Raw genomic sequence first — 26,307 nt, 5'->3', positions numbered from 1 at the left:
GAGAAAAAAAAAATTATAACAATCGCTGATGTACATGAGGCTGAAGTGGCCGCAGAAAGGTCATATACCGAACAAGATCGTTAAGATCGTCGAGTCGCTGATCTGCGACCATCTGTTGGAGACTCGGGAGGTTCTTCATCCACAAACCGGACGCTATTTCCCACCGAGCTTTGCCGACCAGTCCGCGGCCGTTTGGAAGAAGTGGATAGTGCAGTCGTAGTCCCAGCTCGAAGTAGTCGACTTGCGAAAGGTGTGCGTAAGGGTGTGGCGGGGGTAGTGGACATTTGGGCGAGGGCTAGCGCCCGGGCGGCTCGTTTAGAGGGAGAGGTGTAATTTGGGGTTGCCAAGGGGCTTGCAGAGATCGGGTCATGGAAGGTTGTCTGAGATGTTGCCGTGAAGTCACTTATTTTGAAAGGTGTTTCTGCTTGGTCTTGATACCAGGGGTCGAAAATTGCTGATCCGGCGCCATCGCCATTTCCAAAGGTTGACATTCGTGCAGGCGTGAAGGATGGACCGGCAGAATCTCGAGCTTCCAGTTTCATTTGGGCCTTGTCTAGCCAATCGCGGAACATGTTTCTCGAGTGCTTCCTCAGATTTCTTTCGCGCATGGCTTCGGCTGTCTCGGCCGAACTGCCAATCTGGAAGATACGAAGGCTGAGCTTGCGAAGAGAAGCTGCTGCCAGTCGTAGGACATGCAATCGGTGTACATTCTCTGCTTGGTCTTCCATCTCACGCCGAATAATGAATGCTTCGGACATTCGCATCATCTGCTCAAACGCGAGTTGGTGGAAATAGGAACGGTCGGCATTCTGGCAATCCTGAAGCCTCATGGTTGTTTTGTCGTGCCATTGGACGAATATCGCGGACGCATCAGCAAGCAATTTTTCGCGATCAATATCACCAGCTTTTTGCTCCATCTCCATGATGACTCGAGTTTTTGATGACCAGACAGACAACGCTCTAGACGCGAGGTTGACCTTAATACGCCGCCGGACTTTAGCATAGGATTCTTGTCGCCGTCTTTTGCCAGAGTCCACTTTAGCCTGATGCCATTGCTTCATGGATTTCTTCATCAAGAAATAGAATCGAGCATCTTGAGCCCAACCTTCCATCTTCACCACTTGATTATGTTTGGATCGCCAGATTGCAAGAGACTCAGCTGCAAGCCGTGGAGCATAGAACTCAGATGCTACATACTCCCGCTCACGCTGAAGTTGCACTTGATCACGCCAAATGGCAAATTTAGATCGAACCAAATTTTCGGTCTGATGAGCCTCATAAGCTTCAGCATGAAACAGTAAACGAGTGTAAGTATCCCGAGTGTTTGTCACAAATCGGGAGAATACTTCCCGCTTGATACGTTGTTCGCGTATCCTTCGCATCAGCTCGAATCTTTCCATCAAGACCCATTTGTACATCGCCTCACTTTTGACGCGCTCGTCAATTCGAGCACGAAGCGCCAAGCAGCGAAGCGTGTCATTCCAGGAAACCCACGAGTTGTGTTCTATTCGGAGGCGATCTACCTCCTCTGCCTGTCTGAACATTTCGGCTTTGCCAATCCATTGTGAAAGGGCATTTCGTAGAATCCGAGTGTTCACCATCCCAGAGACCCGAGAAGCAGCCGGGGCCAGCCGAGACTGAATCCTCCACTCATCAAAGGTTTCTCTGAGGTCATGTTGGCGCCGAGAAGCTTGGACTTCCTGATCTGCAAGTGCAATGCTTTTCGAGCGATGAGACCAAATCTGGAATATCGACTTGAAAGATGACTGTCTGTTATGCAGATCTATTTCATGATCGAGCTCTCGATTAGTTCGCAAGTTCCGAAGCCAAGAAAGAAGTGACCGTCTCTTAAGTCGATAATCAGAAACTTCAAGAACACGCCGGTCACAGAAGCACCACCACCAGTCCCAGAACGATGCTTTTTGAATCTTTGTGTTGCGTACAATAACAGCTTGAGTCTCTGCTGCTTTCAAATCTTGGATCTTTTTCCGCCACGCATTAAAAGGCCTCCGTAGCGCAAAACGCTGAGCCTTCAACTCGTTGACGGCAGTGATTTCGCGCCAGGCATTGAAATATTTGACGCCAAGTACATGTCTCCGGGCAGCAGAAGTCCGAGCTACTTCTTCTGACGTAAGTTGAGCCCAGTGACTGAATGCCTTGGTCATTAGATATAAGTCCCGTGCGCGACTGGCACGCGCTTCAAGGTGCTTGAAGAACCGATCTGTCCGAGCCGAGTGGCGTTTTTCTTGGATTACTGCTCGCCATGGATCAAAGGCTTGTCGGAGAAGAAGGCCTCGATCGTAATTGACAGCGAGTGTTTCCCTGGTTTGGCGAGTCTGTCGAGCTTGAAAGGCTTTTTTCAGCCATTGTGTCAAAATTCGACGGCAGATCGATCGCTGTCGGTACATGTTGAAGGTCGATGCATCTCGAAGTAGATCGGAAAGTTGCGGGCGGTAAATGAACTCCGGTGGCACCTCTTCTTTGTCAAAAGAATCGTGTTCTGGGCTCTGCGACATTATCGATTGCACCTCTTTGGATTCGGAACTGTCTGAAGAATCGTACGAGGGTGAACGACGGGGGCGTGAGGCTTCGGTCATTCTCTTTGAACGATCACGAGCAACGGCCGACCTCGCAATCACTCCATTAGTCAAGGGGGTTTCTTCCGTGACTCCGTGCTTGTTTTCGGTTCCGTCAAATCTGCTAAGCAACCGCCGACCAACATCCAAAAACTGGCTGATTAATTGTGTCCGATCTGGCGACTTGCTAGGCCCAAAATCATGCCTGGAGATAGGTGACAGTTTTGGTTTAGAAAACTGGGGCTTGCCAATTTCAAGCCGCGACATTGACGATCGAGAGCTAGGGCGATTGATGAGACTTCTCTGTGTGGGATCCTCGCCAATGTCGTAGGTGGTGTTGAACGATGCGCGCCGTTTGGGTGGCGGTGGCACTCCATTGGTAATTGGAGAATGGTCACGGTCAACGGTCTGGCTGTGGGTAACATCCACTGTATATTGATCGTAGTCATGTGTCTCATTCAGGTTGGTAGAGCCGTCCTCGCCGATTTCGATCACGATTCCCATCTGTTGGAGCGCATTCTCGAATTTGTCGAAGAGAGTCTCGCCGCGCACATCTTTGCTTCCCATCTTGAACAGGAAGCGCAGACATGCATGGCCTGGATCTGCGTTGACGCCATGTTCGCCAACGACTTCGTCGTATGCTTCGAAAAGCGCCCGGAATGGGAGTCGATCCGCTTCGGGTTTTGTCTCGGCAGCAGCGATAACCTGGTAGAGGAAGCCGACATCTATAGAGGTCAGGCTCCGTTTAAATTAACGAGTGATTGATTGCGCCCTACCGTTGTCGGAAAGAGATGAGATCTCTTCTGTCACGGCTTGACGCTGAGAGGATATCGGAGGCATCGAAAAATCGCGATCTTAAGGCGCGGTTGTCGCATTTGGGTCATAGAGCTGCAGGACCAAATAAATCATCGCGAAAGCGGGGAGCGCGGAGAATCAAAGACATGCGCGGACAGAGACACTCTGCAATCAGCAATACCAAAAGAATGGGAATAATAGACTCAACCCATGCGCCATCAATCGAAGTAACGGTCGGTTGAGCGGGTTGTTTTGGTTGTCGCGACAGAAACATGCAGGACGGTCACGTGGTCTTATGTAACATTCTTGGATTCCCAAGCTCTGGAGGTCCTACTTATTGCTTTCACATTGGCATATTAAGCTACTTTGCATTTGCTGCATCATCATCTCGTATTGCAAGATGCCGGGAAGAACTCGCCCAGTCGAGAAGATTGCCAAGGCTTCAGCCCAATGTTCTGTAGAGGTGTGTAGCTTCTGTCTCACCTCATCTCATTGCCAATCTAACTAGCTTGATAGATTGCGGCATACGGCAAGTGTGTTGTTACTGATTACAACTCGGTACATAAAGACATGTGCGCCAAGGAGTTTCTGCGACTGAAGGATTGCTATCTGGTAGGTGACGAGCGAGTGCTTCGCTGTTCGACAAGCTAACCATTCAACAGGCGGCATCCAAAAAGGGCTAAAGAAAGGTTCCCTTGGATTATATGTTGGAAGCATCGGAAGCACTCAAATATTTGAGGCTGTTTTGGTACGGCGGCGCAAGCAAGAGCATTTGTAAATTATTATAGGTTGGATTTCGCCAGGTATTGGTATTGAAGGTGCATATGATTTCATTCAAAGCAACAAAAAATAGTTAAAAAGTAGATATTATCTCTACACATTTTCTTTTGGTTGGCATGCTAAAGCTTAAGAAGGCGCAGCAAGAAAGTAGCATTCTGCACCTCTTGTTCTTCCTGTGAGATAGTGCCCTCTTCCTCTCCAGTAGGAAGCTCGTCGCCACCAAATGTACTGCGGTCAACCGGACGGCGCAGGACCTTCTCGAACACGTGAGCCTGAGATTTGAAAGCCTCATCAAGGCCGATATTGTCCGGGTCTGAGATTATGGTGTATTCCATTTTCACATCGTCGGTGGGAACAAGACCAGCCTTCTTGCGAAGGCGTTGAACCCGGTTGATGATCTCACGACCCAGACCCTGATGAGCCAGCTCTGGGTACAAGTTCACATCGAGAATGGTCAACACGTTAGCATCCGTATTGGTTTCCATGCCCTTGGAATTGTCAGTCTCCTTGATTCCTCGCTTCACAACGAGGTCACCCTCAACGAGTTCAATGCCATTAACCAAGATCTTCTTATTCTCGAGGTATCCCTTCACGTCATCACTAGTAAGAGAAGGTAAAGCTTTCTTGACTGTTTGAACGGCCTTCTTCAGCTTCTTCCCAAGCACAGGCCAGTCAGCGGACACCGAATATTCGACACCGTATTTGGCTTCGTCAGAGGAGAGAACAAGCTCCAAAACGTTGAGCTCTTCGAGAATGTAAGGCTCGAGGGACTTGACATCTTCGAGATATTGCGGGTCATTATGAATCACGACAAGTGACTTCAAGGGGGTCTTGAGACCGATAGCCCGACGCTCACGCGAGACACGACCAAGTTCAATAATAGTCTGCATCCGAGAAACTCTGCGTTCAACAACCTCATCAAAGAGCTCTTGACGCACTTCGGGGAAAGGAAGGAAGTGTACACAGCGGCTGTCTTCGGCACGGAGCGACTCAGGGATGTGGGGGAGAAGGCGCTGGTAGATGTTGTCGGTGATGAAGGGAGTGAAGGGAGCGAGGCCCCTGACAAGAGTGTAAAGAACCTCAAAGAGAGTGTTCAGGGCGTGCAATGTGTCATCAACGCCATTTTCACCCTTAAGTCTCTTGCGGTTGAAGCGAATGTACCAGTTAGTCGTGTTATCAATCAACTCTAGGAGTCGTGGTACAACGGTATACAGACGGTAAGCCGCCATCTCCTGATTAATGAACAGAAGTAGTGATTGACAGCTTGCAAGGACCCAACGGTCCATGACGTTTGTGTTAGTGCTCTCTGCTGCAGGATCAAAGACAAAGTCAATGTCCGAAGTCTTCTTCAGGAGGGTCACCTGACCCTCGAAGAACTTGTAGCTGTTCCACAATGGAAGAAGCACTTTGCTGACGATTTCCTTGACGCCAGATTCTTTGAATCTAAGAGGCTCAGCACGAACGACAGGGCTGTTGATCATGTACAATCGAAGAGCGTCCGATCTGTTTGAAAAAATGTTAATGAAACTTCTTATGAGGACAATCCCGAAGAACATGAAAAGCTGAACAACTCGGGACTGAAGAACTGCGGGACTCACCCGTATAAATTCATGATCAGCGACGGGTCGGGGTAATTTTTCAACCTGTGAGATCGGCATATTAGATAGAGTTCGGGTCGTGGTCATGTCGAGATTGTGTTTACGCACCTTTTAGACATTTTGAGACCGTTCTCTGCGAGAACAATGCCATTCACCACTACATTCTTGTATGGTAGTCTTTGACGCAAGTGGACTCCGATCACGCTGAGTACATAGAACCACCCTCGTGTTTGACTGAAAATATAATATTAGCACGTGAAAACGGACAGAGAAGGGAAAACATGGGCAACTTACTCGAGGCCTTCGGCAATGAAGTCTGCTGGGAAACGGTCCTCGAACTCATCTGCACCCTCAAAGGGGTAGTGGACACTTGCGAAGGGCATACTTCCTGATTCAAACCAGCAATCAAAGACCTCTGGAACACGTCTCAAAACGCCATTTCCTTTCGAAGAAGGAATCGTGATGTGATCGACCTTATCTCGATGAATATCGGTGAGCTCGCCCTTATAGCCACTCAATTCCTTAAGTTGCTCGATGCTACCAATAGCAACAACTTCTGAGAAATCGTCACTAACCCACAATGGCAACGGCGTTCCCCAGAAACGGTTCCGAGAAATGTTCCAATCATGAGCGTTCCGAATCCAGCTGGCAAATCTCTTCTCCTTGACATTGGAGGGGACCCAGTGGGATTTTTCAATGCCATCAAGGATGTCGGGAATGATAGGCTTAACCTTCACAAACCAGGATGGCACAGCACGGTAGATTAGAGGGGTATCGGACCGCCAGCAGAAAGGATAACTGTGAGTAATCTGGCTGTCAACCAGAATACGACCATTGGCCTTGAGTAACTTGATGATGCCCTTGTCAGCAGCCTTGACGTGCTGGCCCACAAAGTCCCGGACTTCAGCTGTGAAACAGCCCTGCGGATCAACGGGGTTGGGAGGATGACGAGTCTCGGAAATGATGCCGTGGTTCATGGCAACTTGGTAATCCTCCTCACCAAAGGCAGGGGCCTGGTGAACAATACCCACACCATCCTCAGCAGTGACATAGTCGTCATTCAGCACTCGGAAGCCATGGTCCTTGAATTCTTCATAGAAGTAATCAAAGAGGGGTTGATACTTCCATCCGAGCATGTCTGAACCCTTGATGCGGTCGATGATCTTGAACTTGGCCTTCTTCGGGTCCTTGTAGATAGTCCCAAGAAGAGTCTCCAGAAGGATGTAGTTCTTCTTCGTAGCCTCATCGTAGATCTTTACATACTCGAAATTGGCGTTGGCACACAGACCGGTATGCGATGGAAGCGTCCATGGGGTAGTGGTCCATGCAAGTAGGCATGTCTCTGGGTCATCCAGCAGAGGGAATGTCACAACAACGGCAGGGTCCTGCACATCCTTATAATTCTGCTGCGCTTCGAAGTTGCTGAGCGGCGTGTTGAGGGCGGTGGAGTAAGGCATAACACGGTATCCACGGTAGACGAGGCCCTTGTCGAAGAGCTCCTTGAAAACCCACCAGACGGATTCCATGAATGACGGGTTCATGGTCTAAATGACAAGAAAAAAGTGTTAACATAAGGGCGCGGAATGTCAGACGTACTCGAGCGTACCTTGTAATCATTATCGAAGTCAATCCAGCGACCCAATCGTTCGATGGTCTGGCGCCATTCTGTCGCGTATCTCATAACAATCGATCGACACTCCTCGTTATATTTCTCGATTCCGATTTCTTGGACCGCTTGCAGACCAGACATGCCCAATTTTTTGTCGATCTCATATCTAGGTTTTGTGTCAGCCAGCCTGGGCTACACAGTCTTGAGCAAGTCTTGTCTAGAATTGAATTGAACTTACTCAATGGGAACACCATGCGTATCCCAGCCAAAACGACGCTCCACGTGATATCCCTTCATAGACCAATAACGGGGGATCACATCCTTGATTGTCTAGTGGAAAGTATTAAAACACAAATTGTTCGCAAATTGTTCGCTGTCATCTTACCGAAGCAAGCAAGTGCCCATAATGAGGGGTTCCCGTAGCGAACGGAGGGCCGTCTAGGAATCCATAGCGTGGCTTTCCAGCCGAAAGCTCAACTTGGCGTTTGAAGGCGTCGATCTCCCTCCAACGAGCGAGCACGATTTCTTCTTCCGCAGGAAAATCCATGATGTGGTGAATCCAGTGGTTTAAAAGAGAAGATTGACTGCGACTAAGGATCTCTAAGGGCTTGCAAGTCCACGGGTGAGTCACCCCGCCTAGTTTTTCTGCCAGTGTGCCTTGGCCCCTCCATTTACACCGCCTTCTACAACTAGACAAGCATCGTATTAGGGTTGCGGGCAGAAGATAGGAGGACTCCCAAATAAAGAGTGAGAATAATTACAAAACAGCCAATTAGATGAACATAGAACAAGTAGACTTTGGACCATGTGGTGAGAAAATGGCTTTTTTTTACTGCCTAGATATAGTGTAGCATGGGGATTCGAGCAGCCTTTGTATATACTCTTGAGGCATCAGGGCGCGACCCTTGCATGCAGAAGGACAAAAGAAGGGTCTGTTAGAACATCAATTGAATTCATTTTACATTTCTCTAACTCCAATGGTTCCCTAGACATGCCCAATTCCCAAACGTGTCAACAGATCAATAACTAAGAGTATCGGAAGAAGCAAGAAACAGTCAGAAAGCCGGACCCTCATTTACTTTTAGTACCGATTATACCCTCCTCCGCCTTGATTGTTGGAGTAGTGATCTCGGTTCTGCCCACCACGGCCGCGCCCTCCACGGTTACCGCCTCTGCCTCCACGATAATCCTGCTGGCCATAGCCTGATTGATGACTGTTATTGTACTGACCGCCCTGGTTGTACTGGTTGTTTTGCTGGGCATAATAGTCCCCAGGCTGTTGATAACCGTGTTGAGGAGGGTGCTGAGGAGGGTACTGGTGTGACATTCCGCCACGTGGAGGGGGAGGCGGTCCTCTGGCGTAGCCTCCGTACCCTTGGCCAGGGGGAACCCATCCAGGAGGTACCATGGGAGCACCACCGGGACCACCTTGTGGGGGCCCAGAGTTGAACTTCGGGTCAAGATGCGCAGCGAATGGGTTCGGGCGGTCACTTGAGTAGTTCATCCGGCCGCCGCGTCCTCTGCCCTGGAAAGGTGCGCCACCGAATGATCGGCCCGAGTTTTGGGATCGGGTTTGGGTGGCTCTGATATCATTTGAATCCAGCATTGGCGTCGGTAGCTTTACCCCGCGGAGAAGCATGGACTTGTGGACATGAGAAGACTCCGGGATCGTATACAGAACCCTTTGATCAGTTAGTAAACGAAGCAAACTGCAGAGATGGGAGGGTTAAACTCACGTGAGAGAACGATCATCATCGACTCCTGGCATTCCATGTGCCTCCAATGGCGAAACTAACGAGCTGTGGGGGATGTAGGTGTCGCTGCGCTCGACAATACCGGCCAGGCCGCCACTCACATCCTCTTTAATGGAGTATTGTGCCGGGCCAGGCTTCTTAGAGTAGAAGTTCGCGACAAGGTCTTGGTACAAAGGGTTTCGGTCGGATAGCAGAAGAACATCCTGACCATGAGAGTTGCGGCTCTTTTCATCCTCAGTGAGGAGCGGATATACCTTCGCCATGGCATTTAGAAGACGAGTTTCGTCAATGAAAGGGAGAAGAATCACGCCCTGCCAGGCAAATTTCTTGCCGTTCAAGTCCAATGGGAAGTCCTCCGGGTAGAAATCGATGATCTCGCTATCAGGATTTTCCATGAGAGGATGGAAAACTTTCGGCAGCGCGTGGTTAGATGAGGCAGGCAAAACACCCATGAGTTGTTCAAAAGGTTTGAATATCGTGCCCTTCTCGAACTTGACGTCCATATCGCCAATATCAACGAAATCAGCAGCTGTAAAATATGTGTTAGCTGATTTCTAGGAAATCTGAGGGAAACCATGAAAGAAAAAACCCACCAAATGGCGCATAGTGCCTTGGATAATACCAGGTCTGCAATCAAGTTAGCGAAGCTCAATCGTATAATTAAGTGGGGATTGACAACATACCCAAGAGGGGCACCCCTGGAAATAGTATTGCAAAACCCAACAAAGGCCAATCGCATATTCACGAGCGACCTGGTGGCGGAATTCTAAATCTTTCGGGTCCACGCCGAACTTTTGCTCATAGTATCGATCGGCGTATCCTGGCTCCCACAGCTTGACAGTGTCTTCTTGGGGCTCATCTTGTTTAGGCTTCTCGGGAGCAACAGGAACGGGCAGAGGAGAGTCTCTGCCGGGTGTTCCTGCCTCGGTAAGCTCCTGTTCAGTTGCATCCACCTTTCGTTTCCCGAGAACCCCGGGAGAAGTCTGCCCTGGGGTTTCACCTGGTACATCCTCGCCATTTGTGGCTGGAGTTTCGCTGTCTCCAGCTACATCCTGGTTGCCCTTCATGAGTTTGCTCTTTAACACGGCAGCGGCGCTCTTATTCTCCATGTTAGCACGGTACACAGCTCCACGGTTGATGACCATGCTGTGTGTCAGCTCTCTAGTCTCCTTGTTCAAGTGGCCTCGGCCGGGTGTGATAAGTTCCATGGGAGGGGCGGGCTCGCCACCACCGTGAGAGCGATCCCCAGCTGTCAAGTCATGCTGGGGGGAACTCCGCCTTCGCTTTTGAGCACGCTCTTCATTTCGAGCCGCGTCTTGCTCCTTGCGTCTCTTCTCGTTCGCCTGCTTTCTTTCATCCGCTTGCCTACGACGGGCGAAGATGGCATCTTCTTGTTTTGCTAGTCCTTGCAAGATAATTTGAGCGTTTTTCAACTCAACAGTTCCATCTTTGGTAAGGTAGCTTCCCATGGCGGGGATATTGTCACGCCAGATCGCAATCAATGTATCAATTCCGTTTTCACGAATATCCAAAGAAGGCAGATGAGGAAGAAAATCGTTTCCAACGAAGAAACACATGAAGACCCAGTCATCCAGTGCACGTTCCAGGTCGAATGGGAACGGTTGCTGAGGAACACGAAGCTCCACGGCAAGATATTCTCTTAGCACGGCGACGTGAAGCCAAATGAATGGCTTCAGAGGGGCAGCGTTCTGCTTCTCGTCGAATTCTCCACTCTTCTCCTTTGGACGGCCTAGACACTCCTCAGCCTTATGGCCGTTCTGTCCACAAAGCCTGCATCCCCGAGGCCTTGAGTCTTGGGCAAACACGTCTTCACGCAGTACTCGGAAGTAAGGCTCGTGAGTACCAAGACCGAGCATAATCAGATCAGCATCCTGTTTGAAGTTAATGATCTGAGAAGATTGATTTAGAAGATCATCACAAACTTACTAGACCGTAGATGACATGACGAGTATTGGGATCATGATTAGGCGAGGCTCGCTGTGACCGCACAAAATTCATGATCTTGTGTTCTCCTTCACCTGGGACCGTGGCATCCGAAATGATGATTTTCAGCTGTCAACGTCAGTATGTTCATTGGTACCAAGAAAATAAATCAGACATACATTTTCCCAACCCGGGTCAGTGTTAAGCTTGTAGGCAATCCAATACCGCAACGAGGCAGCAAGAATATCCATAAAAGGCGTTCCTGGTGTAATCACGTTGCTGTCCCACGTCTTCTGAACAACCTCCTCCCGAATCAACTGCTCGCCAGTCTTTGTAGCATGTTGCTGGGCGAGCATCTTCTGGAGTTCCTCTTTCTTCTGGTCATTCTCCTTAGCCTCTTGCGCCGAGCGGAATCGACGCGCACGCTGCTGGTTCATCTTCGCTCTTGGGGCGACACCGTCTGTACGTAGGATCCAGGTTAGTGGACATCCCCGACTTGGAGGGGATTGCAAGCTCCATTAGAATATACACATACCAATAGCGATCATGAGAAGCTTTCTGGGGCGCACCATGTTGACCACTCGATCGGTGTACTTGTAGATTTCCATCATCATCTCCTGCTCGTCCGCTGGAGGAGGCTTCCCCCTCAGGATGGGTACATGGATGAACAATACCATTCATGTCCAGATAAAGGTTATCCTGCTCCTCGCCATTGGGGTTCGGACGAGTGATGTCGATCGGGATTTCTTCTCCATCGACCACTTGGGCCTGCTCCTCAATAACCGGAGAGACAATCTTCGGATATTTGTTGGACAGCCATCGGAACAGCGCGGGGACACCCATGGCTGTAATGCGACACTAGGAGAGTTCCGGTACTGTTGTGTCGCAATTGGTTGGCGGCGTTCGTGCAGGCGCAGGCGCGATCTCTCTGTTAGTGTATGAGATGCAATATGAGCCAGTTCAGATAAGACACAGACTCCTCTGAAGCATGTAACAAAGATAAGAAGAGATGCAACCGCAGATATGATCGCGGTGCAGGTTGAGAGTAGTGAACTTGTGGTCTTGAGCTTGCCGTTCGACGAAAAGATAAATTCCGGGCGGTCGGCAATTCTGCGGGTTTGAGCCAAAAGCGGCGTTTAGGCACTACAATAGGACAGCTTTCTACTGACTAGCGAATTAACCAACCTCCTCACTTTCTCACTTTGCTCTCTCATAGGTCTCTCATAGATGATTACCAATTCCTACGCCCTCGGCCGGCAGTGACCATGATATTGCGAATCAACTACCATGTTCCGAATCCTCGAGTCGCAAGCTCCGGCCAAACAAACGGCTACGGACACAATCGACGTATTAAGCAGTAGACTGCAGAGTGCTACATTGTTGGAAGATCGCCGGGCAGCAATTCAGGGATTAAGAAGCTTTGCAAAACTCTACCCTGCATCAGTCGCTTCTGGTGGCCTGCGGTCATTGATCAGCAGTCTACGCAATGACAGTGAGGATGTGGACACCATCAAAGTGGTCCTCGAGACCCTTCTAATGCTGTTCACGCCTGATGAATCTAGTGTGGGTATCTTGTACTCTGATGGGTTTCACTCGGGTTGCTTATATATATATATTTAGCCTGAAGCGTCGGACGAAATAGCTCTGTGGCTGGCAGATGAGTTCACTCAGGTACGCATCGTGAACTCGGCCCTAATATGATGGACTAACGTTTCTAAAGCGACAAGATAATATAACTACCCTACTCAACCTTTTAGAAGCCCGTGAATTCTACTCCCGCCTTTATTCGCTTCAATTGATGTCCCACATTTGCAGCGCACGACCAGAACGAACACAAGAATGCATTTTTACAGCGCCACTTGGTATTTCCAAACTAGTCAATGTGCTGACTGATGCGAGGGAGCCAGTACGGAACGGTATGTCGTGTTTTATATGTGCGTCCTTGTGGGACATGGAAGATTGGAGCTGACAAAATGTTTTCTGCTAGAGGCTCTCGTCTTGTTAATTGCCCTGACCCCCGCCTCGGAAGAGCTGCAAAAGCTTGTGGCATTCGAGAATGCATTCGAAATACTTTTCTCGCTTATCGAAGCAGAGGGAGCATTGACTCATGGGACCGAGGTAGTGGAAGATTGCCTCTCCTTGTTGGCTCACTTGTTGAGATTCAATGTTTCCAACCAATCGTTTTTCCGCGAGACCGGTTGTGTGAAAAGAGTAACACATTTGCTTCATGAATGTCAGCAGGAGCCAAAAGACAATGAGCCGGCGCCACAGTGGACTCTGGTCCACCGAGATAAGAATGTCTGGGGCCTATTGGCCATCATCCAGTTGTTTTTGATTCGCGGTGGCATGAGTACACCCATTAACCAGACTGCATTCTGGCAGAATGGCGTGACAGAACAAGTTCTTAGCATTGCATTTGGACAAAGATTCAGTGTTAGCGTGACTTCGAAGGTGAGATTGCTATTGCCCACCCTTGTCTGTACCTTTGTCTAATAAGTCCAGGCCTTGTCAACTTGTGCCGATCTGATTCGCGGCAACTCACCGTTGCAGGAAAGATTCGGTGATATCGAAGTCCTATGGGGCTCCTACCCCCGCGGCGACAAGGCTGTCAATGGTGATGCGAATGAACCTTTACGCATCAATGTCATTGAAGCATTTTTAAAGCTCAGCCTCGAACCTGCTCCCAACAACCTTTTAGACGCACGGCTTGCTGCCTGCGAATGTATGAAAGCGTTTTTCGCCCATCATCCTGGAATTCGCATGCATGTGCTCAGGCGAGCCATTGAAGGGCATACCAGCGGGCAGGATCGGATTCCCAATATTCTATCTGTACTTCTCACTGCACCGGAGGCGCGAGGAAATGCCGATCCATATCAGGTGTGGATGGCCTGTGTTCTGATGTTCCATTTGCTCTTTGATGATGCAGAGGCGAAGGCAATAGCTATGGCTGTTACCGAGGGTGACGCTGAGAGCGGCGAAGAAGTGGTCACTAGTGTCCAATCCGTCGTTGGAAACCTGATTACTGGTCTGCAGCGCGGCGATGACGAAAGAATCACAGTCGGTTATCTGATGTTGCTCTGTGGATGGCTTTTTGAAGACCCAGACGTCGTGAATGATCTTCTTGGGGAGGGTAGCTGCATTCAAACCTTGTTGCAGGAAATCAAGCATCAGCGCACCCCCAGTAAATTGGTGCCCGGCCTTTGCACGGTCCTGTTGGGTGTCATCTATGAGTTCTCCACAAAAGATTCGCCGATCCCTCGCATCACGTTACATAAACTACTCATTGAACAGCTTGGCAGGGAACAATATATTGACAAGATCACAAGACTTCGTGAATGTCCATTGGTTCGCGACTTTGAGGTTCTTCCTCAAACCGCTGGTAGTCAACTCGAAGGTGGACTGCCGGAGGTGTTCTTTGACCGCTCATTCATCGAGTTCCTGAAAGATAACTTCAGCCGATTGCTTCGTGCCATTGACCGTGAACCCGGGTTTGAGATTTCTGTTGTTGCCAATGGCGTCGAAAAGGGAATTTCACGTGAGCTTGTTGATTCATTGCGTGCAGAAATTGAAGATCGCACCCAGACCCTTCAAACATTAGAGTCTGATCTCGTTAGCATTCAACGGAGGCTTGATCAAGAACAGTTGGACCACCGAAAGACAAAGGAATCCAACGCGATTGAGCTGTCAAAGATTCAACAAACCAACCTATCTCTGCAGCAACGCCATGCGCAGGAGCTATCCCAACAGCTATCGAAGCTCGAAAAAGAACATAACCACCACAAGAATGAGTTACTTAAGCAGCACAATGATCAACTCCGTGCCATCGACCATCAGCTCAAACAAACTTCGGTGGAATCTGAAAACAAGAGCAGCAAAGCAAAGGAAGTGAGAGAGCATCATGAGCGAGAGGTTGTTGGTTTGCAGCAAACTATCCGTGGCTTAGAGTCGGAGCTTTCTCACATGAAGGAACAACATACAGGAGAAGTTGTCAATCTCAATAAGAGACTCCAGGAGTTGGAAACTGTCATCAGCCAGTCCAATCAGGCCCACGGTATACAGGTCACTGATCTTCAAAAGAAGATTCAAGATCTGGAAAGCACCAAGAAATCCCACAACGGTCAAGTTGATAACCTCAGCAAAAAGATCCAGGAGTTGCAGAACACGATCAGCCAGTCCAAGGTGGCCCACGGGGGCCAGGTCGCCGATCTTGAAAAGAAGATTCAGGAGCTAGAAAATACCAAGAAAAGCAATGATGGACTGGTGGCAGACCTCAACAAGCAAATCAAAGACTTTGAAAGCATCAAGGGAACCCACGATGGAGAAGTCACCGATCTTACCAAAAAATTGCAGAGCCTGGAATCTACGTTGGCCGCAGCCAAGCAAAATCACGAAGCGGAAGTCGGTGAATACAAGAGCAAAGTTGAAAGCTTGGAGTCCAATCTCTCTACAATCAAGCAGAAATATGAGGCTGAATCCACCGGCCACAATAATACAGTCGGGACTCTCGAGTCGAATCTCGCCGCAGCCAAAAAAGAGCATGAGGCTGAGATTGCAACCCTAAAACAGTCTGTCGCAGTTCTAAAGTCAGACCTTGCCAAGGCTCAGAAGTCTAGCAACGATCTTGAAACAGCTCAAGAAGGCACCGCATCTCAGACCTCTACGCTGGAAGCACGGGCTAAAGAAGCCGAGGAAAAGGCTAGGGAGGCCGAGTCTCAAGCTCGTAGTGCGGCCGAAGCCCTCAAAAGCATGCAGGCCCAGCTCGACAAGGCTAAAATCGAAGCCAAAGAAAAGGAGGAGGCTCGCCAGTCAGCCCAGTCTGAACTGGAAGACCTGCTGATTGTCTTTGGGGACCTTGAGGCTAAGCGAATGGAGGACAAGGTATGTTTACTGGCCAGATATTTTCTCAAGCTTCTCTTGTCTCTGGGGATCTGACTAATGATTATCTTAGGAACGGCTCAAGGAACTCGGAGAGGAAGTCTCGGAGGCTGAGGACGATGACGAGGATGAGGAAGATGAGTGATGGCAGGTACTCATGTGTAAATAGCCAGGCAAACAAGAATTCCAACTTCGGTGATTCACGGCGTAATGCCACGAGATATCACGGCCTGGGTAGGTAGCTACTATATATCGTTCTAAGGCTGATTTATATCCCTCTACTCTCTATTTGTAGGGTTCGCGATCGAAACAGGCGATGTCGGCTAAGTTGAAAGTTGAGATCGAAATGTAGAAGTTGGCAAATTTTTATAGGACATTTGTTTCATAGTCTGAATTGGAACTCATTAAAATTAGAAGCAAAGTTGCAGGTACATGTTTTTATGATATAAATCGTAAGTGATGACGTCCAAGGGCTAAACTATCATAGATCGATAGATTGAGTCACCGGGCGGTCAAGAAACTGCCCGCGACACCGGAGGGGCAGCAATACTCTTCTTCCTTTTCTGTCTAGTTGGTTCTTGACTTGGAGATTATATTCTCTTGATACACTATTGGCTCTTGGATAAGCTTTGTCCAGGTTGGTCAAACTCCTCTAATCATTCACTTTCCTCCAAATGATCGGTGTGCACCTTGTATCCCTAGATTCATTGTGGCCGGAAACAGATAAAGTACCGTGAGTCAGGGTACTAACAAGTCACAGAATGAATTGAGCAGTCATTGAACTTCGCCATTACCAAGTCCTTATCTATATCCTCCTCCGCAATGTCTGAACCCACCAAGATCAGCATCTTGGGCCGGGAGAGCATTGTCGCTGACTTTGGTCTTTGGCGCAATTTTGTCGCAAAGGACCTGATCAGTGGCTTGTCCTCGACGACCTACGTCCTAATCACCGATACCAACCTTGGATCTTTCTATACCCCTACTTTCCAAAAGACTTTTGAGGCTGCCGCTGCTTCCATCACCCCACCCCCGCGGCTCCTCATCCACAATGCGGCCCCCGGAGAAAGCTCCAAGTCACGGCAGACAAAAGCCGACATCGAAGATTGGATGCTAAGCCAGAACCCACCATGTGGTAGAGACACAGTGATCATCGCATTGGGTGGTGGTGTGATTGGGGACTTGACTGGATTCGTTGCAGCAACCTACATGCGAGGTGTGCGCTTCGTGCAGGTCCCGACCACCCTCCTTGCCATGGTGGACTCCTCAATCGGAGGAAAGACAGCTATTGACACTCCGCTTGGTAAAAACCTTATTGGTTCTATCTGGCAGCCATCAAGAATCTACATTGATCTTGAGTTCCTCGAGACTCTCCCCGTCCGAGAGTTCATCAATGGCATGGCCGAGGTCATCAAGACTGCTGCTATTTCAAGTGAAGAGGAGTTCACTGCCTTGGAAGATAACGCAGATTCAATTTTGGCTGCTGTGCGCAGCGAGCCAAAGGCTGGCCAAGGTCGCTTCGACGGCATCCGGGATATCCTGAAGGCTAGAATCTTGGCATCAGCACGTCACAAGGCCTTTGTTGTCTCCGCAGATGAGCGTGAAGGCGGCCTTCGCAACCTGCTCAACTGGGGTCATTCTATTGGGCATGCCATTGAGGCGATCCTTACGCCTCAGATCCTTCACGGCGAATGTGTCGCAATCGGCATGGTGAAGGAGGCAGAGCTTGCGAGACACTTAGGCATCCTGAAGGGAGTCGCCGTTGCTCGTGTGGTAAAGTGCCTCTCGGCCTACGGCTTGCCCACTTCCATGAAAGACCCACGGGTTCGTAAGTTGACTGCTGGTAAGCACTGCTCTGTAGACCAATTGCTGTTCAACATGGCTTTGGACAAGAAGAATGATGGCCCCAAAAAGAAGGTTGTACTCTTGTCAGCAATTGGCCGTACTCACGCGCCGAAGGCCAGTGTCGTCTCTAATGAGGATATTGGTGTCGTCCTTGCTCCCAGTATTGAGGTTCACCCCGGAGTGCCCAAGTCGCTCAATGTCACTTGTGCACCCCCCGGATCGAAGAGTATCTCAAATCGTGCCCTTGTTCTTGCTGCGCTTGGTTCTGGAACCTGCCGCATCAAGAATCTCTTGCACTCCGACGACACTGAGGTCATGTTGAATGCCCTAGAGCGACTCGGCGCGGCAACTTTCTCTTGGGAGGAGGAAGGTGAAGTCCTTGTTGTGAACGGCAAAGGCGGAAAGATCATCGCAAGTCCTACGCCTTTGTACTTGGGTAACGCCGGAACTGCCTCGCGATTCCTCACCACTGTGGCTACACTCGCTACCCCCAGCAGTGTCGACTCGAGTGTCTTGACCGGCAACAACCGCATGAAGCAAAGGCCTATTGGCGACCTTGTCGACGCTCTTACCGTCAACGGTGCCGGTGTCGAGTACATGGAAAGCAAGGGATGTCTTCCTCTCAAGATCGCCGCTTCTGGAGGCTTCGCAGGAGGAAAGATCAACCTGGCCGCTAAAGTTTCCTCTCAGTACGTCTCCTCGCTGCTTATGTGCGCTCCATACGCCAAGGAGCCGGTGACGTTGAAGCTGGTCGGTGGTAAGCCCATCTCACAGCCTTATATCGACATGACGACTGCGATGATGAGATCTTTCGGCATCGACGTGAAGAAGTCTACTACCGAGGATCACACCTACCACATCCCTCAGGCTCACTACGTGAACCCTGCTGAATATGTTGTGGAGAGCGACGCAAGCTCTGCGACCTATCCTTTGGCCATTGCTGCCCTCACTGGCACGACTTGTACTATCCCTAACATTGGTTCCAAGTCCCTTCAGGGCGATGCTCGTTTCGCAGTGGATGTTCTAAGGCCTATGGGCTGCTCCGTTTTACAGACCGATACTTCCACCACTGTTACTGGACCTACTGATGGCGTTTTGCAGCCGCTGCCTAATGTGGATATGGAGCCCATGACAGATGCCTTCCTTACTGCCTCCGTTCTCGCGGCCGTTGCCCGGGGCAAGGGCTCAAACCACACAACTCGTATCTACGGTATCGCAAATCAGCGTGTCAAGGAATGCAACCGTATCAAGGCTATGAAAGATGAATTGGCCAAATTCGGCGTAGTGTGCCGTGAGCATGACGACGGGCTTGAGATCGACGGTATTGATCGTTCCACCCTTCGCCAGCCAACCGGTGGTATTTTCTGTTACGATGACCACCGCGTCGCGTTCAGTTTCAGCGTGTTGTCTCTTGTCGCTCCCCAGTCCACCCTTATTCTAGAGAAAGAATGCGTCGGCAAGACCTGGCCTGGCTGGTGGGACACCTTGAAGCAAATGTTCAGCGTGAACCTGACTGGAAAAGAACTGGAGGAATCCGAGCATGCTGTCTCGAGCGAAGTGGAGCGGAGCAGCGCCTCTATCTTCATCATTGGGATGCGTGGCGCTGGAAAGACCACCACTGGCAACTGGGTTTCTAAGGCTCTTGGTCGTCGGTTCATCGATCTTGATACTGAGCTTGAGACTTCCGAGGGTATGACTATCCCCGATATTATCAAGACACGCGGCTGGGAGGGATTCAGAGATGCGGAACTCGCTGTCCTTCGGCGCGTCCTTAAGGATCATCCTACTGGCTATGCCTTCGCTTGCGGCGGAGGTGTTGTTGAACTGCCAGAGGCACGAAAGCTACTTACCGACTACCACAAGAGCAAGGGCAACGTGCTCCTCATCATGCGCAACATCAAGCTGGTGATGGACTTCCTCCAAGTTGATAAGACCCGCCCTGCCTACGTGGAGGATATGATGGGCGTGTGGCTACGACGTAAGCCTTGGTTCGAAAAGTGCAGCAACATCCAGTACTATAGTCAGCACTCGACCTCAACGGAGCTAGCCCTTGCCTCGGAGGACTTTACCCGCTTCATGCGGGTAGTCACTGGCCAAATAGACAGCCTTAGTCTCATCAAGAAGAAGAAGCACAGTTTCTTTGTCTCATTGACTCTGCCTGATCTCCAACCGTCGGGCGATATTATCACTGAGGCTTGTGTCGGGTCTGATGCTGTCGAACTGCGGGTCGATCTGTTGAAGGACCCTTCAGTTGACGGCGATATTCCCTCGGTTGACTACGTCATGGAACAAATGTCTTTCCTTCGCCGTCGTACCACCTTGCCGCTCATCTTCACCATCCGCACCAAGAGCCAAGGTGGCCGCTTCCCCGATGATGCTCATGATGCGGCAATGGAGCTGTACCGACTAGCGTTCCGTTCTGGGTGCGAATTCGTGGATCTTGAGATCGCGTTCCCCGATGCAATGCTCCGTGCCGTTACTGAGATGAAGGGTTACTCTAAGATCATCGCCTCGCACCATGATCCCAAGGGCACTCTATCGTGGGCCAACATGTCCTGGATGCAATCCTACAACCGTGCTCTTGAGTACGGCGATATCATCAAGCTCGTCGGTGTTGCCAATACCCTTGATGATAACACTGCCCTTCGGAAGTTCAAGACATGGGCTGAAGAAGCCCACGATGTGCCGCTAATTGCGATCAACATGGGCGACAGTGGCCAGCTCAGCCGTATCCTGAACGGCTTCATGACCCCTGTGTCTCACCCCAGCCTTCCTTTCAAGGCGGCACCTGGTCAGCTGTCCGCTGCAGAGATTCGTCGTGGTCTCTCCCTGATGGGTGAGATCAAGGCCAAGAAGTTCGCTATCTGCGGTTTCCCTGTCTCCGGCTCGCGGTCTCCCGCTCTTCACAATACCCTCTTCGCCAAAATGGGTCTACCCCACGAGTACTCTCGTCTAGAGACTGCCAACGTCGAAGACCTCAAGGAGTTCATCCGCGCCCCTGACTTCGGTGGCGCCTCGGTGACAATCCCCCTTAAATTGGATATCATGCCCCTGCTCGACGAAGTCGCTCAGGAAGCTGAAATCATCGGCGCCGTCAACACCATTGTGCCCGTCCCCAACGGCGACAAGCCCCCTCGTCTGATTGGTTACAACACCGACTGGCAGGGTATGATCCGATGCATGCGGAATACAGGCATTTACGGTTCCAGCGGCAACGAGAGTGCTGTTGTCATCGGCGGCGGTGGTACTGCCCGCGCTGCCATCTTCGCCCTCCACAACATGCACTTCTCCCCAATCTACGTGGTGGGCCGTGACGCCAGCAAGCTCGAGGGTATGGTCTCGACCTTCCCGACCAACTACAACATCCGCGTTGTAGACAACCAGGCCCAGCTTGACACCGTTCCCCGGGTCGCTATTGGCACGATCCCCGCTGACCGTCCCATCGACCCTGCCATGCGCGAGACGCTCTGCCACATGTTCGAGCGCGCTCAGGAGGTCGATGGCACTCTCATCGGCAAGTCTCCCGACGCTGGCAAGCACCGTGTTCTTCTTGAGATGGCCTACAAGCCTACCGTCACCGCCTTGATGCAGCTGGCATCTGATGCGGGTTGGAGTACCATCCCTGGACTGGAGGCTCTTGTTGGACAGGGTGTGCACCAGTTTGTTCACTGGACCGGTATCACTCCTTTGTACCATGAGGCAAGAGTAAGCAAACACCTTGATATACCCATACTCCCTAGCTCCGTTACTAATATTCACTGTCTTTGTTTAGGATGCCGTCATGGGTACTGCTGAATGATCATGAACGCTTCATGAATGTCTCGGGATTTTCTCTCCATCTTCCATATTTGACGCCATACCATGTTCCAATGTACTAGCGGTGGGTGTCAGGTTACTAAAAGCATTCAACAAAACTTGTCCTGGCTTACATCTTGTTTTTCGTGTTCATACAATAGCTCTCATTTACATATTCCATTTTATTGTATCATATTCCATATTACGCTTTGTGTAGAGAAGGCAAGATGGAAAGACACCATGGAGAAAGGAAGGAAGATCAACTAGGTGAGTAGTGAAAGAACATCTGTAGATATATTGTTGTCATTCATGGCATCTTAGAGACAGGATCAGTCCTTGTTTTGATCTCAACTGCGTGGTAGGTTGGCTATTCACCATCCCAAGTGCACTACATAGGCGCTTGCTCTCTGTCTTGATATGCACACGTCCATACCTTCCTCGACACTTGTCTTCTCTTCTAAGGTCATCTCTCCCTTCTCAACCTTCTTATTTACTTTCGTATCTTATTCCCTTCTTCCATCAACCATCTATCTTCTCCCCTGGTTTCCACCCCTCGTCTTACCAAACTGTAAGCTCACCCGCCTCTCCACCTTTCGAGAAACTTCTCTAATGCAACACTTCTGATGCACAATGAGTGACAGCGAAGCTCAAGCCACAGGTGCACCTGGCACAAAAACTAACCCAGGCGAACGAAACAAGCGCGACTGGGATGAAGCTTGTTTGGAGAACCCTGCCGATGAGGATCAATCAACCTATCTGCCCGAGCTAGGCACTTTCAGCATATTCTGTCCCCTCGCACCTCATAAAGACAGAGGCGGTTTTGACGAATGGTTTACTGCTGCCGAGCAATGTCTCCGTCCTACCAACCTCCACCACCTCCTCGATGCAGCCATCCAACGACCCTCCTGGAATTCCCCCAACGCAGAAAAATGGATGCACCTATCCCAGCAAGTCCGCGCCTGGCTAGCAAGCAGGATGGATGCAAATATAGTTCAAGAGATCATGGCACGTGGTGGGCGAGTGACCTTTGCTGATGAATTCATGACCGAGACACGAAAGGTAATGCGTGACGAGGGACATACTGCGCTGTCCGCTGCGATCTTGAAATTCGTCAGAACAAGCCTCTCTGATTTCAACGGCACAGAGGAATTCATCAACACCCTGACATGATCGCTACAAAGTGACCAGAGAACTCAAGGGAAACATCCCCCCATACACCGCGCTTATCATGATGTTTCAGGAGCTGCAGTATCTGCCTCGATTCGATACTATCATCAATATCTGGAACGGTGAGCTCTGTTTAGTCAAGGACCCAGCTACAACCATCACCTATAGCGACTTTCTTGCGTACAGCTCTACGATGCAGACTGGGGCCCGATGCCAGGCTACACCAGTTTCTGTCGTACATGGAGGCTGGCACATCCTCAACCCACAGATCTATTCGATGCTTTAGCTGAGAATCCCTGTTTGCACACCCCTAAATCCACTTTTTTGACTATTTGCTCACCTGTTTAAACTATGTACTTCGGGTATAGCGCCATTTGAGTGACATTTTTTGCTTGTGTAATTCATGATGGTCCCTGTAGTATCATTAATAGCATAAGGCTATTATTCCGTAGCTTTGGAATACTCATGCAGTTGAGTATGGTACATATCTAACTGCCACCTTTCTTCTGTTCGCCCACTATTTGCTCATCCCTGCCTCATTCCCCCAGCCCTTTCATCACAGCCCCTCCATCAGCCACTCGTCGTATAAGAGTTCCAAAGCCGTCGCCCGGTCCTCGGGGTTCCACTGCAAGGCCATCCGAATCCACCGCAAGAACCCTTCTTTGTCTTTCCCTTCAACCTTCTCAGCAAGCCTCTCAAAAGTGATGTCTGGAATTGGGACTAGTTCCTTCCAATTGCCTGACTCATCCCAGTAGACCGAACTGAGGTGTCTCTGTTCCCGGAATTCAGGTGGCGGAGGGCCTAGCAAGGCAACCAGTTCCGCCATATGAACTCGGTCATCAAAGACGCCATCTGGATTTTTGCCACTGATAAGGGTGCGAGGGCTAACAATGTCCCAGGCCTAAATATAAAATTTTAGCATTTTCTCGTTAAGCAAAAGGTTAGAATCTTCCACTCACGACCATGGCCACATTCCATATATCCACCTTATAACCCCAGTTCGATCTCAACATCACTTCAGGAGCTCTATAAGCGTTTGGCATGATATCATCACTATGTTCTTCGTCGCCCAATCGAGCTTCCCCAAAATCAGCGAGGATCGGCAGCCCACCTTTTGGAAAGAAACCTAAGCTCTTGTAGATTGTTCGGTCTTTGAGCATTTTTCTGGGTGATGGGTCTGCAACTTCAGCTTCCTCGAATCGGGTAAGAACGCTTGTCTCTGGTCCGGGAAGTAGTAAGTTCTTCAGCTGAATATCTGTAACAGTGTTAGGCCTACGATATGAGGTCGTCAGGCGGATTGATCATTACCAGTATGGATGATATGGCACTCCGAGTGCAAGAAGTCTAATGCGACAAGTAGCTGTCGGATACCGGGCTTCATCTCATCAAGGCTCATTTTGTGCCCGGGGAACATCTTCACTAGAATATCTGTACTCGTTCCGAGAGGCTCGTGAACAAAACAGATATGAGGACCATGAGGACCCTGTATATAGAAATGGTCGATAAGTTTGCGAACGAAGTTTCTGCCAGGATGGTTTGTTTCCACCAGGTTCATGTGCTCGTAGATGTGCAGCTCTCGCTCGCAGGCCCGGTTTTGGCCTGTTACGTAAACCTTTAGAGCAACATATGTTGATGCACTGGTTCAAGGAATGCTATTAGAATCATATCATCTGGTTGGGCTGAAGCGAACCCACCGCACCTACATCAAGTCTTTCGCAAGCCAAACTGTAGAGGTTACTCCGTATCCTATTTTGGCAATTGTTTGATACCGACCATTGAATACTTCGCCCTGGTTGACGGGATAATAATTCTCCGGTTGATAATCCGACAGTGTCTCTTCCTCAAGCTCGATGGACTGGTCAAGCAATTCGAGTCCCGAGGTAGGGAACACTTTCGGGGTGCATGTCCACTGCGGCGGCGACATGATTGTTCGATGCGACACAACTATGGCTCTCGGACTAGACCGTCGGGAAATTCGGTAACAAGAAATGGAGGGTAGAGACGTAGTGAAACCCCGATGGGCGGCAATAGTCCAGGCGTTTCGCACGGCTCGCATCATGAAGTTGAGCGCAGAGAAAGACTGGGGAAGGTTCGACGCGTAGGTAAATGTGGTAACGCAAAGATTCATAGGCATTCAAGTAATCTACCAGGAGGCCATGTTCTGGTGTATTAAGGGGGTTACGACGGTGTAGTTATAGCGCGTAAGGTCGCATGCCTGCATTTGATGCCTGAATGCCTGAATGCCTGGCTTTTGCCTGATCTTAGACCCCCGTTGACAACTAGGATACGAGGACCAGTGGGATTGACGCCGTCAATGACCGCTTTTAAGGTCAGAAACGGCTGGATTAGAGAGGACCAGGCAAAGATCGCGACACGGGGAGCGAAATCAGCCTAGAGGCTTGTTTCAGCCGCTAAACCCCCGAAGGACCAGTGAGACCTACTGCTCTCCTATTACTAGTCCATACTGCATGGCCACCTGCGATACTCGGCAATGATCTGCGACCAGGTCTCTTAAGGCGTGCCTCTCGCTACAAAAGGCAGCCATGATAGCAGTACATTTATTCATCTATCATCGTCCCCTGTGATACCTACTCCCTCCTTCGAAGAAGAATCATGGGGTCCGAGAAGAAACCCGAATGGTATCAGCAGGAGGTCCAGAGCATCAACCCCGAGGCCCAGAGGCTGCTAGAAAGCTACAGCGGCTTCCATCCGGACGAAGTCCTCCCGCACGTCTTGAAGCTCGTACGCGGCAACTTGCTTTTCTCTTGTTTTTTTTGAGTCTCTCAATTAGCTAACAATCATTAATATCTCCCATCCGTAGCGCGACGAAGCCTACTCAATCTTCCACTATCCATGTATCGGCCAGTTACGCTTCCTTACCTTCCAGCTACCCCACCATCCAGTCTACCAGCGCATACTGGCCCGTCTCCGCGACGATCCAACCGCCGGAATCCTCGAGGCCGGCTGCTGCTTCGGTCAGGAGATCCGTTTCCTTGCCGACCAGGGCATCCCGGGCGACCAGCTCTACGGATGTGATATAGAGCAACCGTTTATCGATCTCGGATACCAGCTCTTCCGCGATCGAGACCGTCTCAACGCCACTTTCGCCGTGGGAGACCTGAGCTCGCCCGACTGTCTGGACCCCGCGAGCCCGATTTTCCAGAAATTAGCCGGGAAAATCGACGTCGTCTTTGCGAGCTCGCTCTTCCACCTGTGGGACTATGACCAGCAGGTCCGCGTCGCGACGCATCTGGTCCGTCTCTGTCGCCGTCGACCCAGCTTGATGATCGTCGCGCGCCAGTTAGGGAATACGCTGGGCGGGACCTATGCGATGAAAGACGTCGCGGCAGGAGCTAACTACCGACATAATGTCGAGACGATCAAGGGCTTCTGGTATGATGTGGGCCAGGCAACGGGGACGCGATGGAGCGTCGAGGCGGGGCTATATATCGGCGAGGAACTGGCCAAGGTCAAGAATGCCGGGTGGGCAAATGAGAACGATCGCATGCTTTGGTTCTGCGCAACACTACAATAGACAAACACAATATATAAGTACATGGATGGCAATGACT

The 26,307-nt window shown here is 50.2% G+C and overlaps 10 protein-coding genes across 10 annotated transcripts; 6 read left to right on the top strand and 4 right to left on the bottom strand.

The window, feature by feature from the left end:
• Positions 1-80: 80 nt before the first annotated feature.
• On the bottom strand, positions 81-3,416 carry N7518_006248 (Sfi1 family protein; the record flags this gene model as incomplete). Its single annotated transcript, XM_057187175.1, has 2 exons — positions 81-3,301; positions 3,353-3,416. The coding sequence occupies 2 exons, from the start codon at positions 3,414-3,416 to the stop codon at positions 81-83; spliced, it is 3,285 nt and encodes a 1,094-aa protein (XP_057038878.1).
• A 355-nt stretch (positions 3,417-3,771) lies between these two features.
• Positions 3,772-4,054, top strand: N7518_006247 (uncharacterized protein; the record flags this gene model as incomplete). The annotated part of the gene is made up of 3 exons (XM_057187174.1): positions 3,772-3,834; positions 3,888-3,983; positions 4,034-4,054. 3 exons carry the CDS (start codon positions 3,772-3,774, stop codon positions 4,052-4,054), a joined length of 180 nt encoding a protein of 59 aa, XP_057038877.1.
• Positions 4,055-4,270: 216 nt separating this feature from the next.
• On the bottom strand, positions 4,271-7,905 carry N7518_006246 (isoleucine--tRNA ligase ILS1; the record flags this gene model as incomplete). Its single annotated transcript, XM_057187173.1, has 7 exons — positions 4,271-5,654; positions 5,750-5,794; positions 5,858-5,983; positions 6,044-7,293; positions 7,356-7,524; positions 7,597-7,688; positions 7,744-7,905. 7 exons carry the CDS (start codon positions 7,903-7,905, stop codon positions 4,271-4,273), a joined length of 3,228 nt encoding a protein of 1,075 aa, XP_057038876.1.
• A 534-nt stretch (positions 7,906-8,439) lies between these two features.
• Positions 8,440-11,899, bottom strand: rat1 (5'-3' exoribonculease Dhp1; the record flags this gene model as incomplete). The annotated part of the gene is made up of 8 exons (XM_057187172.1): positions 8,440-9,040; positions 9,095-9,641; positions 9,706-9,739; positions 9,796-11,004; positions 11,060-11,185; positions 11,236-11,516; positions 11,592-11,684; positions 11,731-11,899. The coding sequence occupies 8 exons, from the start codon at positions 11,897-11,899 to the stop codon at positions 8,440-8,442; spliced, it is 3,060 nt and encodes a 1,019-aa protein (XP_057038875.1).
• A 391-nt stretch (positions 11,900-12,290) lies between these two features.
• On the top strand, positions 12,291-16,076 carry N7518_006244 (uncharacterized protein; the record flags this gene model as incomplete). The annotated part of the gene is made up of 6 exons (XM_057187171.1): positions 12,291-12,619; positions 12,677-12,727; positions 12,777-12,972; positions 13,044-13,507; positions 13,559-15,934; positions 16,005-16,076. Exons 1-6 carry the CDS (start codon positions 12,344-12,346, stop codon positions 16,074-16,076), a joined length of 3,435 nt encoding a protein of 1,144 aa, XP_057038874.1. The 5' UTR covers positions 12,291-12,343.
• Positions 16,077-16,753: 677 nt separating this feature from the next.
• On the top strand, positions 16,754-21,572 carry N7518_006243 (pentafunctional protein ARO1; the record flags this gene model as incomplete). The annotated part of the gene is made up of 2 exons (XM_057187170.1): positions 16,754-21,478; positions 21,546-21,572. 2 exons carry the CDS (start codon positions 16,754-16,756, stop codon positions 21,570-21,572), a joined length of 4,752 nt encoding a protein of 1,583 aa, XP_057038873.1.
• Positions 21,573-22,198: 626 nt separating this feature from the next.
• N7518_006242 (Shikimate kinase) lies at positions 22,199-22,738 on the top strand (the record flags this gene model as incomplete). Its single annotated transcript, XM_057187169.1, has 1 exon — positions 22,199-22,738. One exon carries the CDS (start codon positions 22,199-22,201, stop codon positions 22,736-22,738), a length of 540 nt encoding a protein of 179 aa, XP_057038872.1.
• A 61-nt stretch (positions 22,739-22,799) lies between these two features.
• Positions 22,800-23,021, top strand: N7518_006241 (uncharacterized protein; the record flags this gene model as incomplete). The annotated part of the gene is made up of 1 exon (XM_057187168.1): positions 22,800-23,021. The coding sequence occupies one exon, from the start codon at positions 22,800-22,802 to the stop codon at positions 23,019-23,021; it is 222 nt and encodes a 73-aa protein (XP_057038871.1).
• Positions 23,022-23,291: 270 nt separating this feature from the next.
• On the bottom strand, positions 23,292-24,659 carry N7518_006240 (putative protein kinase; the record flags this gene model as incomplete). Its single annotated transcript, XM_057187167.1, has 4 exons — positions 23,292-23,636; positions 23,695-23,990; positions 24,044-24,372; positions 24,439-24,659. The coding sequence occupies 4 exons, from the start codon at positions 24,657-24,659 to the stop codon at positions 23,292-23,294; spliced, it is 1,191 nt and encodes a 396-aa protein (XP_057038870.1).
• A 689-nt stretch (positions 24,660-25,348) lies between these two features.
• On the top strand, positions 25,349-26,270 carry N7518_006239 (class I SAM-dependent methyltransferase; the record flags this gene model as incomplete). Its single annotated transcript, XM_057187166.1, has 2 exons — positions 25,349-25,477; positions 25,557-26,270. 2 exons carry the CDS (start codon positions 25,349-25,351, stop codon positions 26,268-26,270), a joined length of 843 nt encoding a protein of 280 aa, XP_057038869.1.
• Positions 26,271-26,307: the final 37 nt, after the last annotated feature.

The sequence above is a fragment of the Penicillium psychrosexuale genome (assembly GCF_028828465.1).
Source record: "Penicillium psychrosexuale strain IBT 29551 chromosome Unknown utg000004l, whole genome shotgun sequence".
Lineage (NCBI taxonomy): Eukaryota > Fungi > Ascomycota > Eurotiomycetes > Eurotiales > Aspergillaceae > Penicillium > Penicillium psychrosexuale.
The sequence above is the reverse complement of the archived record's forward strand: the minus strand, read 5'-3'. Positions and strand labels throughout refer to the sequence as shown.